This window comes from Theobroma umbraticum, unplaced genomic scaffold (assembly GCF_002168275.2).
Source record: "Theobroma umbraticum cultivar Fairchild unplaced genomic scaffold, ASM216827v3 scaffold_4.1, whole genome shotgun sequence".
NCBI classification, from domain to species: domain Eukaryota; kingdom Viridiplantae; phylum Streptophyta; class Magnoliopsida; order Malvales; family Malvaceae; genus Theobroma; species Theobroma umbraticum.
Window position 1 is genome coordinate 2409907 of NW_018397258.1, and position 14800 is coordinate 2424706.

Consider the following 14800-nt stretch of genomic DNA (forward strand, 5'->3'; position numbering starts at 1 on the left):
ATTCCAGTTGTCAGCATTTCCATTCAAAAACAAACCCTCTGAAATCAATGTTGTCCCCTCCTATTGAAAAAAAAGGGGTCATCGAGAATTAGCTTTAAAGGTGGATAGAGGACCCGAATCTTTCAAACAATGGGTTGCTTTTTTGCTGGCTAGATAAACAATGATGATTTATCTTAAAGCAAAAGGTAGAAATATGCGTTAACAATTGATGGTTAAGCAGCTAGTTTAACCAAAAGAGTTAGAAAAGACCTGCGGGATCAACACAGCTTTCTTAAATACAATTCAAAACTAGATGATCTTTACATACGGCTGAAATCTACACTAATTCGTTGATAAGTTTTTGTCAATCACGCTTCATGCCGAACGAACGAATTTGATAAAGATAAATTTGGGAAACTCTCTTTGGTCAGATAAGCTCATTGGGTTTTTGGTTTGGTGTGCATTTTTAAGTTGTAATAATGGACTTGTTCTTGCGGGTGCTAAGAGTTATGACCACGACGAGATGAAAGATAGAAGTAAAACAGGTCTTTTTGCACCTTGCAAGAACTCTGTCCACCTTAACCCTGCTCAAGATGGAGCTCAACCCAAGAGGAAGGATTGCTTTAAGGGATGAGGGCCCAGACTTAGTGGGATTGCTTTCTAACAAGTCTCTCGACACGTTCGAGAATGATTTGGGGCACTGGAGTGATCGCCATCATAGTTGTGAAATTGAAATGCATACGTGTATTGAAATTTTATTTTTTAATTTTAATTATTATAATATATAGTAAAATATAATAAAAATTATAAAATTAATTATAAAAATTTTTTATATAAAATAAAAAATTTTAAAAATTATATTTTAAACAAAATTGAAAATTATAAGATATAAGTTGAAAAGATTATTAATTTTTTAAATTAAATTGTCAAGATATTCTTTAATAATATATATTTTTATATTAATTTATTAATTAAAAATTTTAAAACACTTATCTTGTGGAAGTCAAAAGGAAACTTGATTTTTTTAATATTTTTTTGTTTAAAATATAAACATTGAAACTCATAAAAAATAATTTTTCATGTTTGAACTCAAAAAAATAATAAAAAATAAATTTTTTAATAATTAGTTAGAATTAAGCATATAAAAATATCAACAATATTGTATGATATATTCCGCATCGTAAGATACATATCGCGTATCGTATAACACATTTTCGATAATTGATTACCCATATCGCTGGGTTATGTTGTGTGCGGCCCATGCGTCCGTTTGCCTATGGATCTTGCACACAAGCGCTGATGGCGTGCGACCCGTGCACACTACTGATGTAGCGCAGCCGATTGGTGATAGGCTGATGTGCACTCAGCCTCCTCCTGCGAGGCTGTAATGTGCGTTGCTTGTGTTCGCGCTGCCCCTTGCTGCACAACTCATCTGCTTGCCTTGTCGCGAGGCTCCATGCTGTGTAGCCCACTTCCACTAATGCATCCGGCATGCGAATTTGTGGAATGCGCACCCAGTGTGCTTCTCATGTGGCTGTGTAAGCTGCGCATGCCATGCTGGCGTGCCATGTCTGTTGAACTGGCGTAGGGTGTGTTACTTGTTGGCCTTTGTGTTGTTGTTGTAGCCCGACTACCCTGATGTTGGGTTATCTGGAAACCCTGTTGCGGACTGCCTGTTTGCATTCCTCAATAAACTCATTGCCCCAGTCATTACTGCTAGTTGGACAGCAGACATGCATGCTGCTGGATCGGCAATGTCGGGTTGGACTGATCACGGATTTACTGACCATGACATAAGAACCCTAACCGCTCACTTACACATTGCGATCAAAGGTAGAGATCTGAATCTGATTTGTTGAGTTCTTTTGATGGTTCTATCTATGTTGGCCTTTCTTGGTTGCTTGGGTTTTTAAAGCTTGAGGTTTTAGAGTCTCGGAGTGAAGAGAGTGACAGGAAGTCTTCGCTCTTCACTCCAGTCTTGTGGTGAGGGATAAAGAAGGTAGAGGAAGAAGTTATCATGTGAACTAAAGTGGAGTGACAACAAAATAAAATTATCAAAAGGAATGGAAACTTTGAAAAAAATAAAGATAGACTAAAATAAGACTAAATTTAAGATCTAGTTTAAATATATAAAAATGGTAACTTAGATAAGTTTATTCTATCTTTATTTTTTAGATTTTTTGTTTAATCATTTTAAATATAAACTTGCATTTACTATTTATGTATACTTATAAATAACACTACTAGTAATATTATTAAAGCATTTGCTATTTATTTAAAAAATAAAAGGAGAAATCATTAATCAAAGAAGTGCAAAAGAAAAAACTTAAAAAACTCTTTGAATAATTTTTTTATTATTTATGTTATAATTCTAGGTATTATTACAAAATTATTATTTTTAATATTTATAGGTATTATTATAAAAATAAATATTTAGTAGTTTTACATATTTTAATATTTAAATAACTAGTATTCAAATATTATGTTATTTTGTCATGTTATTATTTAATATTTGAAGAGAAAGTTTGAAAAGTTAAATATTTACATCAAAAAATTTAAGTCTATTCAATTTTATATTTTCAAACATAAAAATAATTTGATAAATTTATATTGCATTATCAGTAAAATGCTTTCAAATCAAACATTATAATGTAACTTCTCAACAATCACCCAATTATTACTTTTTCATGTTATACCAAATATTCTAAAATTATCTTTTTAACAATTATATTTTTAATAATTACATATATGCTCAGTAATCATATTTCTTATAATTTCATTTTCAATAAAATACCAAATACTACTTAAAAGTAATAACAACAACGACAGAGAAGATAATGAAAGTAAAACAGGCCTATTTGCTCCTTCAAAGTGCTCTGTCCACTTTAATCGGGCTCAAATTAATCCTTTTGTCTTTTGGAGCCCAACCCAATAGGAACCCAACATATGGCCCAAAAGCCCAACTTATTAAATTTTAAAATAAAAAAAAGAACCCTTCTTTTGATGAACTTTGGTATTATTTTATATTATCATAGTTGGTGTAATATTATAAATCACCCGTAATCTAGTGATCTTAAATTACTCTCATTGGTTCTTGGTGCCCTAGCTAAGGGAGAAACTAAAAATCTTCCCTGTTTCCTATTTTTGGGGTTTTTTGTTTTGTTGGTTTTTGAAATGCATCATCCATTAATAGTTGACAATAAAGTAACTTTTTTTCAACCTGATCGGGTGATGGCTCCTCCCTGCACCAATGTTGCTCATACTATGAGCAAACTGCACTCTCATCAGATATCCACAGGGAAAAAAAATGGCAAACTAACTAGTCAAATGCTAATGATACAAAAAGGTTTACAAAGGTCAAAAAGAATACGGAGGAACATTTGCATGTAGCAACTGGACGTCGCTAAAAAATGTACCAATAAATCGAGAGGTTGCCCAAACTGGCAACCAATTGCACTGGAAGCTTCAGCGAAAACCTCCAAATGTTCTTCCATGGGTCATCACAACATGGAGATATCTAGCATCTGAAAAACTAACAAAGGCATACACAAACGTTATTTGTCATTGAAGCAAAACTATGCATGTACGATGCAGGACATATAGCTACGTGCATCACCATGAGCAAACGCTAGTGTTGTCATTCATTGCAGGCTAACAGAACACATATTGACTCATTTTTTCTGATTTTATATTTTTTAGCCCAAGTGGAGTTACAGGATAAGCAGTAAAAACATGAGATCGAATTCAATGCTATGCGATTGTTGTTTAATTTTCTGAAAGTTTAAACTCACTCTAAAGAGTACAGTATGCTAAGGAGAGGTGGAAACCTTTAGCTGAGGGGTAACTGCGAAAAATGCCAACCTGAAATGCTTATGCTTAAGTACCTTCAATTAATAATTATGAAATTCTGGCTCTTTCTCTTTCGCCTCCTAGCTTTCTTCAAAATCCTTTCTGTCTCTTCCGTAGCTTCCTTTATCAAACAGTTTGTTCTGTCTTCTTTAGGAAAAAAAAAAGGGGTTAAGTTCAGAAAAGTTGATGGAAAAGAGCAACTACAACTTTATAGCAGCAAGTAATAGTAAACCAGATAGAATTATACTATCAATCTGCTGTCGATAAACCAAGACAACCCAACTGGTTAGAACAAATGTCTTTGTCCAGTTTGCATCAGTTGAAATAAGAAAAATAATAAAGCAAACCCTTATAATAGATATTATACTTTTTCTTATGCTTCAGCTTCAGAATGCATTTAAATGGCTTCTTAAATTCTTGTAAGTTACAATAATATTTAGTTAACGTTTAATAAGTTGGCTGTTTATTGGGCAGAATTGCTATTAGGATGATGCCTCATGGTCATAAAACTAATTAGAGTTTGAGTTCCATCTCTCTATATACAGAATTTTGGTCATCAGTAGTAATCTGTGTAAATGCTAATTTAAATATCTAGGTAACTAATGTCAAGCAGATCACAGGAGTCATGGTGTCTGCCTCCATCAGGAACTTATAAACAGGATAAAAATAATAACTAATAAGCAGAAAATGAATCATGTAACTTAAGTCTCTTATTTAGTTCAGAGAGTACTTGTTTCCTTGTCATCAAGCAAGCAGGAAAAGCCTCCATCCATCTCTTCATCCGATTCAATTAAGATTCTGTATTTTTCCTGTATCATGAAGTGGCATTTCAATTCAGTAGAAACAAACCCATGCAGCAAATAAGCTAAAACGAAATATCAAGTGGATTTAAGGAACGTAAGTCCAAGCAACTCGTAATATCATGCAAATCGTGGAGGAGAAATCCAAACAAATAAAAAGTAAGAAACACCTGCTCAATGGAAGAAAGTCCTTTCCTCTTGTTCTCTTTACAGAATGCCCTTTCATTGATAGTAGATTGTTTCATTTTTACAGATTTCCAGCCTCCTGTTTCTACCTTTGGAGCTAAAGTGGGTTTTGGAGGCACAGCTTGCCTTGAGGGAAGAGAATAATTTAAGAACTGTGAGAAGTGAGAAGGCCCAAGAACTTTAAATTTGAAAAAGAAAACTTTTCCTTAAATCTGCATCAAAATAAACACCGATATCCTTTGCGTTGGCATTCCAAAACAATAATATCACATGTGTTTCCTCTAAATGAGAGCAAATTAAAGAAAGAGGAAAAATACTCGATCATAACTGGCTGAACAAACAGAGGAATAACCAAGACAGTATAGTGTGAATTTTACATACTTCATAACTGGCTGTGGCTTGCTTTGTGGGGTCGCACAGCCAGTACACTGCATATTCACAAATAAGAAAATTTTACTGAGAAATTTTGTTGTCATGACATGCCTGCTTGAAAAGATTCAGGGTTATTCAATGAGAAAAATAAAGCACCTTAGGTAGAAGAGCAGTACCAACTGGACCTTTTTGGCCGAGAGACTCCACATTGCTAGCAATTCCCTGAAACATAATGAAAACAAAGGCTTTCTGAACAAGCTGATAAACATGGCAGTATTCAACACAGAAAGTCTTATGAATTTGACAGAAAAAGTTTGTAAATAGGGAACATTTCGGAGTTGTTTATATTGGTAACCAGAAATGATGATTTACTTCAACAGAGTTTTCATCTCATTTGAGGCCACGAAACTGAATGCATCATTTTAAAGTTTGAAGTTGTATGCATTTTGAAGTTCTCTCTAACAGCACGATACATGCCTTTACTACGTTAGTGAAGGTGTTGCAAATCTCTTTTTGTAATTTGAGTAGAGAAGCTTCTGTCTGTTCTGGCAATGCAGAAAGCACCAAGAAAATCTGTTGTAACTTGTCTCGGTATATATCCTTGTTTAGTTGATCTGATATAGCTTTCATGCCTCCATCAAGGCTGGCTTTAATATCTTCTTGTCCCTTGTTCTGTTTACCACATCTCAGTTCTCTTAACAAATATGTATTTACAAATGCTCATAACAACAAGGCTAGTCAATTCAAAAAGTGAAAACGGAGCATAATATTGTGTTGTTACCAGTAGCTGTAAGAAGGTATCTTCAGCAACCAACTTCTGCCTTATCCTTTCCACTGAAATATAATTGATAAGAAACTTCAATTTAGATAAGTTCAGAGGTTTCAGAATTGTTCATTGAATTCATGGTATTATTATTTCATTAAAAAGCCTACCTGATGGAATAAAACACCTCTCAAAATCTAAATTATAGACATTCATTGGTAGTTGCTTACTGTAGTAATGAAGATCAAGTTTCATGACAAAAATAGGTTTCTATTGCCTTACATCAAATTATATGCGTTAGAACTACAGAAAATAGAGCTTCCATTTTCTCCTTTCTTTCCATGTCCTGGAATGACAGGAATATAACAACCTTATGCAGACAAACAAGTTATTAATAGCTATAACCATTGAGCAGTATATTATCCCTTTCATCTCTCAGGGCTTTGTAACATTAAGGAACAGGGCAACTCACTCTCCAGCAGCACTTCTCTCGTTCCTTTATTCACTTTCATTACATCACTCTGAATAGAATCCAAGATCATTCCAAATCTATTTAATGAAGTTTCAACCATTGAAAGCCGGTGCTCAAGTTCTTGAGAAGATTGACCTGGTCAGGCAAATAAAAGATTCAGCATCCATCCTCAGCAGTTACATAACAAAATGTAGTTCAAAAGCTTAATTAAACTACCCAAAGGAAAGGTCATTAAACCAGTCATATTAAACGTAAGCCTTGCTTATAATAGTATAACTAAATAACAAACTTACATCTGTGTTCTGGAGTAGAAGCCGAATTCCATTTGCGTATTAGGTTGGTGGAAGTTTTTGAAATTGGCATTTGACTATCGTCTCTTGTAAAGTTGGTTGGAGGCAAGCAAGAAAACTTCTTCACAGAATTCTCTCGTTCTTGAGAACCATATCTCTGCAAAGATGAAATAAAAAGACAATTTATGTACTCTCACAAGAATAAGGTATAGACCTTTACATGCAACCTCAAATGCTGAAAATCAAAGGAGATGAGATTCAACCTGGTCAGTTGTCACGACTTCTTCGAGTGAGCTTTGCGAGATCTGAGAAAACAAGGCATGCTGAGATGAAATCCCCTGTGAGAATGACTGTTGTGATGGCTGTGATCTAAGCTGTGATGATTGTGGTCCACTCGGCGCCAGGCTCGGTCTCCTTCACATATATTTGCATAACCAAACAGAGTCAAATTGAAATTTTAAACTCTCAGATATTAGATGATGATAATCTTGAAATTGTCTGAAGATTATTTTCTTTTCAAAATTGAAATTTCATTAGTAATTCTTATTTTCCTATAAAAAGAAGTAGGAAAAAAATATGAAACTCGCGTCGAAGTATTCAAAATACAGAAGAGATGTGAGAAAAAGAAATTTGAAAATTTTTCCCTCCAGTAAAACAGATCTTTGAAGGCTCAAAAGAGAATTGATCTCCTTCAAATATCTAAAAAATTAACAAAAATGAACTAGACATTGCGTTTTCTGAGGAAAACCTAGTAAGATTAAGCTCATCTCTACACTTCCATATACGAGAAACCGCAAATTAAGCTCGATTAAGCTAGTATGATCACACCTTCACATTTAATTTTTGAATTAGCTGACCTTTAAATACATTTTCTCGGAAGACAAACAACAATCATGCGAGGTGAAAACAAACCTTGTATGAGGAGGAAGAACAGAGATGGAGCTGAGATCGCAGGCTTTGTTGATCTTCAACTTCATTTCTACCGGAATCGGTGAAGATGACAAATTCAAGCCCCAATTTACCAAAACTCTAAAGAGAATCGTTTTATTTTTTATTTTTTATGACGATGACGATGGTTGGAGTTTGAATTATCTCGGAGAGAGAGTTGTCAGTTACAGGTGAAAAAAGGCTAACGAGGAAATGACATGATGATATTAAACACGAAGATGGCGGGAAAGGGTACCCGTAGATTGTTAGGTTTCGGAGCAAAATCAACCCGAACCGATGTTGCGTCCTATCATGGGCCCTTCGTTTAAAAAAATCTAGAGTGGTGACTCGCTTCGTGCGGGTGGAGATTTTTTTTTAAAAAAATAATTTTAAATTATTTAATATTATAAATAAAATAATAATAATTACAGATAAATCATTTTAAATTTAAAAACATTATAAAGAATAGTAATAATGATAAATTAAAGATAATTATTTTAAAAAATGATTATTTTTAAAATATTTTTTCATGTCTTGCTAGTAAAACTTTTTATTTAAATAATTTTTTTGAAAAAAATTGATTTTTTATATCTTAATATATACTAATGTTGATATAATTATATTTAGTTAATTTCATTATTCTAATAGCGAAATCAAATTTATATTGAGAAATTATAATATTTTAAAAGTAATTATTGATAAGTTATATAATTGATATAATAAAATTAAAATAAAATAAATATTTTTTAAAAGTTAAAATAAAATGAATATTTATTACACTTATTAAAAATTTTTTAGTTTTAAGGATGAAATTTTCTAAATTATCTTCAATTTTAATTAAAATTTTTTATCTTATACCTTTATAATTATTTAGAATCAATCCACCTTGTGATCCCTATCAAGTTTCATTAAAAATTAAAAATTTGTTTCACGTCAAACTTGAATGAAATCCATAAAAATCGACCCAAATATTTTATTTTCATATTTTATTTTATAAGAAATATATATATATATATATATATATTCTATGAAAGGGATAATAATGCACATAGTAAATCGGTATGTGAGAATCAAGAGAAAAGATTAACCCTCACTTTTTTAGGTAGCAAAAGACAACCAATCACCGATCAGACTATTAAAAAATAAAAAATAAAAAGACAAAAAGCCCACATCTTATTCCAAGCGAGTGAACAACACTCTCCAATTACAACCCAACACTCTAGCTGCCTAAACGTGGCTAAAGGGAGGGGCTATGTAGTAGACTATGCTCCTCCTCATTATCTCTCTTTTTTTTTTTATAATTAAAAAATAATAATTCGAATCTTATTTTTTAAATAAAAAATAATATATCAATCAAATAAATGAAATATTCAAATATTTCATATCTCTCATTTTGCTTCAATTTTTTTTTTGTATGCTATCCAGCAAAACGAGAAAGGAGCAAAAGAATAGAAATGAGTAGAAAAACACCAATAAAGTAAAAGTCCTCCCTCCATGTCTATCATTTACTTATAAACGTAGTTAATTTGGGTTTTCTTTTGAAAGCTATGTTAGAGATTTCAAACCCTTTTGTTCAAGCTTCACATAATTAATAGAGGTCTAAAACTATTAGCATGAAAATATGAGATTTCACTTTGATTAATGGGCAAACGTGATTTAATTGATTTTTTTGTAAAGTTTGCCTGAATCAGAGTTGGAGATTGAATATGTAATTAATGATTTAACTAACACATTGTTAAGAGTTACTTTTAATTATATAATAAATTTTGATTTTGATACTTTTAATTAAGATAAAATACTCTTATTTTTTAATTTTTAATTCAAATTATATAAAAATATATTAATTTTTAGAATAGACACTTTAATCAAAAAAAATTTTGAATAAATTTTTGCTAAGCATGTAGCTACAACCGTTAATATTTTTATCTAACTTGCTGATTTGATAAAAATAAAAAAATAATTTTATCATTAATTAATTTTTATAATAATTATTATATTTTTTATTATTTAAAAAAAAAAACTCCCCATGTGGAAGCATCGATCCCTTCTCTTGGGAGCACCCGCCGATGCTCCTCTTTCTTAGTGAGCTAGAGAGCACCGATACTCTCCATTTTTTTATCTTTTAATATAATAATAAATTTTTAAATTAATAAAAAATAAATATTTTAATTTTTTATAACTTCTATTATTTATGTTTAATTTTTAGAGTGAAATGTTTATTTTAAAATTTAATAATTTTTATATAAATATTAATAATTTTTTATATAATTTTAATTAAAATTTTAAAAAATACTTTTTTAATTATGATCGGGCCTTGCAATATTGATAAATTAGAGCTTGGCTTTTTGGGCATAAAAAAAAATCATCAAGACTGCAAGAGGCAAGAGGAAATGGAGGAAGAAGAATTGCCATCTTAAAGCAAAAACTCACGTTACCTGCTACTATTAAAAAGACGGTACCAGCAAAGAACAAAGAATTAAAGACAGTACGACTATGACTTTTGTTTAAAATAAAATAATGACTCGGCCAAGCTGTGCAAGGTTGTATATGTGAAGCACATCTCTTGAGTTGGAATCTTGATTTTTGAAAATTTTTTTGAGTGGAGTATGTTTGAGATAATGAATTTTGATTTAAAATTTAAATACGTAATTTAAAATATTTTTTATTTAATGCATTATCAATATTTATATCTCATAAATATGTAAAAATAAATATTTAAAAATCATGTAAAATAAATATTTTTTAACAATTTATCAAATATTAACTCAATTTAAAATTGAGTTATAATTGATGCACTATCAATATATAATACTTATACATTATCTTTTAACTAAATATGATTATATTATTAACAAATAAATTTTAAAAATCAAGAAATCCAAAGTATACTCATAATTTTTAAAAACTATATATATAAAAATTGAATTTTTAACTTTACATATTTACAAGGTATTATTATCATTAAGTAATAGTACATATATAGAATATAAATCTTTTAAAAATAAAGATTGAATTTAGGCAAAATTTAAAAAAGATTTTATAATATAATTTTTAAAGTAGATTGAAGTAATCAAATAAAGCTAATCACGCAAAATAGATTATCTGATTACTTATGCTACATTTTTTTATAGATTGAACTCAAATACCCAATAGACCTCAATTTATGTGTTTATATATATATATATATATATATATAGCACGTAGAAGCAAATCACGTAAATTACATTATATGATTATTTATGTTAAATTTTTTATAGATTGAATTTAAGTACATAATAGATCTTAATTTATGTGTTTTTATATATATATATATATATAGCATGCACAGTGTCTTAATTGGCTTGCGTTCTGCCGGACATGCGAAAATTAGTTGGCGTGGGAGTTTTAACCTCTTTCAATTTTCAAAACTTACATTTGACAGTGAAGTTGAAGAAGACAAATTGACTTTTCTTTTAATATAATAATAATGATAATGAAAGCATTATCGGATTGCTTTCAGTGAGACATTTAATTAATTTATACTACTATTAAAACATGTGTTTGGAATAAAATAAATTTATGGGGCCCAATGCATTACCCAAAGATCAAGAAAGAAATGGAGATAGAGCTTTCTTGATGTGTCCCCAACAAACGAGGTTAACTGTCACCAGACTTTTTAAGTCACATTCTTTGACATTTAATACTTTGTTTATTAAGTAAATGGAATTTTACTTTTCAAAATTACCATTTAATTTCTTCTCTTTTTCTAAATATTAGTACTTTTTAAGCATTTCTTTAGTTTTTTTTTCTTCTCCTCTTACTGTTTTGCACATTGGATGTAAAGCCCACGAACTACAGCTTGAAAATCTTTTAGTCCATTTGGAATTTATATTATCAATTAAGATAAAATTTTTACATAATTAATTTATGTTTAATTCACTTTTCAAAAAATATATATATTTAAACAAAATTCATTATAATTGAAATTTAAATGCAAGAGTGTACTCTATTTTTTATTTATAATTTGACAATAAAAACAATAATGAGTAAATTAATTGTTGAGATTCAATACATTATAATTTTCATCCTATTTGATTTATAATATTTCAATAAGTAGAATCAATAATGTTTTCGTATAAATAAAAGAATAGATCTATCATTATTTTTATTGTCACAAATTTCACATTCGTAAGAGATAGGATGGATATTGAGTATATCAAAATATATCTTTCACTATCTAGCAGATACGTATTTTGAATAAAAAATGTGAGTTCGTGATTTATAAATTTAAAACTCTATTTTTCAAATTTAAAATAGTACAATATTAGTCTTAAGTTTCGATCCATGATAAGTAAGTTTCAATCCGTGACAAAATTGACCTTAAGTTTACATTTAGTATCAGAGTAGACTCGAATTTTTATTGATGTAAATCCTCATAAAAAATACAAAAGTCAAGATAAATCTGAACTAATACATCAGTCAGATTTTTATCACTTATTAGGTATGTCTTTTAGATTATGAACGTGAGCCCGTATAAGATTAAATTTAAATTTCAACTTATTATAAATTTAAAATATATTTTATGCATTATAAGATTCAAGATTTAGTACACAAAACCTACACTAAACCTACTTTAATTATATTAAAACAACCATTGAAGCAATTTTTTTTTTTTCAAATTAATTGACATTTGGTAATAAGCATTTGAATCCTGTTGTTCATGTGTGTGTTTTTTTGTAATTAAGATCAGTAATATTCCCAGGTACCCAAAAGGGTGAAGTCCTTAATATTTAATTATGAACTCTGACTCTTTACTTTGACATGTTTCACAATATCAAAATGTGATTCTCGCAACAACTTTACGGCGGTTTGTGGCCAAAACGAATACCCGTGCATCAAACAAAGACCATTCCTTATCTTGACCTAAACCATTTTTTTTTTTTCTCAATCAAGAGCAATTGAGCTAAACCAAATTAATCATTTCACATATCTCCTTCAGCCGTATTATTACCTCAAGAATATTACGATTTATACTAAAACGATGCGTACAACAAATGTGTTATATTGAAAAAAAAAACAAAATGTTAATTTCTTTGTTTTTTGCTCTATATACTTATCTTCAATGTCATACTCATTGAATGTATTAGACAAGAGAGCCTAATTTTTCTTTAAAGTGGTCCCATTTTTTACATTAAATGATAAAGATTTACAGAGACATTCGTCCTATAGTATTCCTGTTCCCGACAGGAAATTTGTTCTAAATTTTAACTTTGAAAATAAGTGTTGGGTGACCCTGACTAATGGATTCTTATTTTGTCATTTCTACGAATTTTGGCTGCAATTGATAAATATGGTCAAAACCGCGTCTCAGAGAATTGAACGTGCCCACGTTAATCCACATTTATAGCACTCGGCCTTCAAGAAAGTTCTCATATTTGACATTTTGTGGTTTGTAAATTTTTTACAATAATAATAATTATTATATAAATAAAAATGAACATGATAGGAATAATTAAATTGATCAAAATTTTAATTACATATGTGAATATGTTAATTATATATGTTACACAATATAACATGATTAATACATTTATTAATTAAGTTGAATTAAAATTTTTATGATATGACATGATAAATTCAATTAATACAATTAATTTATTTAAATGGATATTATAAATGAATTAAACTAAATTATATCATACGAAATGATACGATAATAGAATTAATTAAATATGATAAACGTGACATATATAAATTCAATGAATTTAATCCGATTATGATATAAAATTATTGTTACAAGAAAAAAGGAAAGTTATTGAAGATTTGAAGCACAAGAATAAGTTTAAGTGGACAATTGAGTTTGTGACAAAATCTACCATAAAAAACTAAGACACTCCGGCCATGGTTCAATATGCCATTATCGTTATTGTCAAATAGGCATGAATCAAATATATGATTATTTAACGCATCCAAGTTAAATTAATAAGTTAAAATGTATTTCTAAAGTAAATAGTGGCAATATAATTTGTTAAGAGGTCATAAAGTAATATTGAGAGAAGACACATTCAAATGTTTATGTTTTTCATAATGCCCCATTGTTTTATGTATTTAGACAGATTCCTCTTGTAGTTTGCACCAAAATTTTGGACAACTGCCGAGAAAATAACATCATGCCTTGTCTTTTAAGGCATCCGAGGTTATTATTATTTTTTAAATTGTCTTTTAAAACCCCATTTGGCATGGTATTGATAATGAAGTTTAACAGGGTTTAAAACAACAAACATATAATAAAATAGCCATCCCATTATCGGATTTAAAACTTCAACTTGATATAAATATATGTATATATATTCTTTTTAATCCTCTTGTACTGATCCATACACAATAAAAACATGAAATTAAAAAATGAATATAAAAATTTTAATAAATTAGAGAGAATTAATATAATTGGTAGTCTATTATTACATTTTTTCATTTTTAAGGTATTATGTTTTAAAAAACGTCTAAATTATTTAAAAAAATTTAAGTAAATTATTATTTTTTATTATGCTCAATTAAATTTGTATACTTTATTTTGAGTCAAGTAAACATTTATAATTAATGATTGATTAATTATTATTAATTAAAATATTATTTTCATTTTATGTCAACAATGATAATGTTGAAAGTGAAAATATTATGTAATTATTTTATTGTACTATATAAGTATATTACATTATTATCAATTATGATATTTTAATATATTACGTTAATATAACGTGATATAAAAAATGATGATTAGTATTTTGATTAATAATAGTTAATTAATTATTATTTATAAAAATTTATTTAATAAAAATAAAATATAATAATTTGATTTAACATAAAAAATAAAATTTGAAATAATTTAATGACTCTTTTAAATATAATAATCTATTTAAAATTCTGTTTGACTATTCGTTAACGGATGTGACTGGGTGTGTTTACTACACGTGGCCGTTTCTAACTTGCTTCTCCAATTACCAGGCTAGTGTACGCCACCTACAACCGTTGGAAGATAACGGCCAGCAAGCCGCTGAACAACCGGGAAAAAAATCAACGCGGTTGAGGACTTTTTTTTAAAATTTTTTCCTCCTTTTTATTTTCCTGTAATTAAGTCATTGTTTTTATTTTTCATGAGCTTGCTAGAGGTAACCATCCTTGA

At 29.2% G+C, this 14800-nt stretch overlaps 1 protein-coding gene across 2 annotated transcripts; it reads right to left on the reverse strand.

Moving 5' to 3' along the window:
- Positions 1-3222: 3222 nt before the first annotated feature.
- PRD3 (putative recombination initiation defects 3) lies at positions 3223-7833 on the reverse strand. 2 transcript variants are annotated; one of them, XM_021425203.1, is made up of 12 exons: positions 7624-7833; positions 6975-7125; positions 6715-6868; positions 6422-6556; positions 5968-6020; positions 5664-5858; positions 5343-5408; positions 5196-5242; positions 4799-4940; positions 4559-4637; positions 3864-3975; positions 3223-3511 (listed from the first exon to the last, which is right to left on the reverse strand). In XM_021425203.1, exons 1-11 carry the CDS (start codon positions 7686-7688, stop codon positions 3866-3868), a joined length of 1197 nt encoding a protein of 398 aa, XP_021280878.1. In that variant the 5' UTR covers positions 7689-7833; the 3' UTR covers positions 3223-3511; positions 3864-3865. The 2 variants fall into 2 exon arrangements, with proteins under 2 accessions (XP_021280878.1, XP_021280879.1); XM_021425204.1 differs by lacking the exon at positions 5664-5858.
- Positions 7834-14800: the final 6967 nt, after the last annotated feature.

Coding starts and splice junctions, on each gene's coding strand:
- PRD3 (XM_021425203.1), bottom strand. CDS start 7,688: ATGAAGTTGAAGATCAACAAAGCCTGCGATCTCAGCTCCATCTCTGTT. Junction 6,557..6,714: donor TTCTACTCCAGAACACAGAT/GTAAGTTTGTTA, acceptor TTGCCTGACCAG/GTCAATCTTCTCAAGAACTT. Junction 6,021..6,421: donor GAGAGAAGTGCTGCTGGAGA/GTGAGTTGCCCT, acceptor ATTATATTTCAG/TGGAAAGGATAAGGCAGAAG.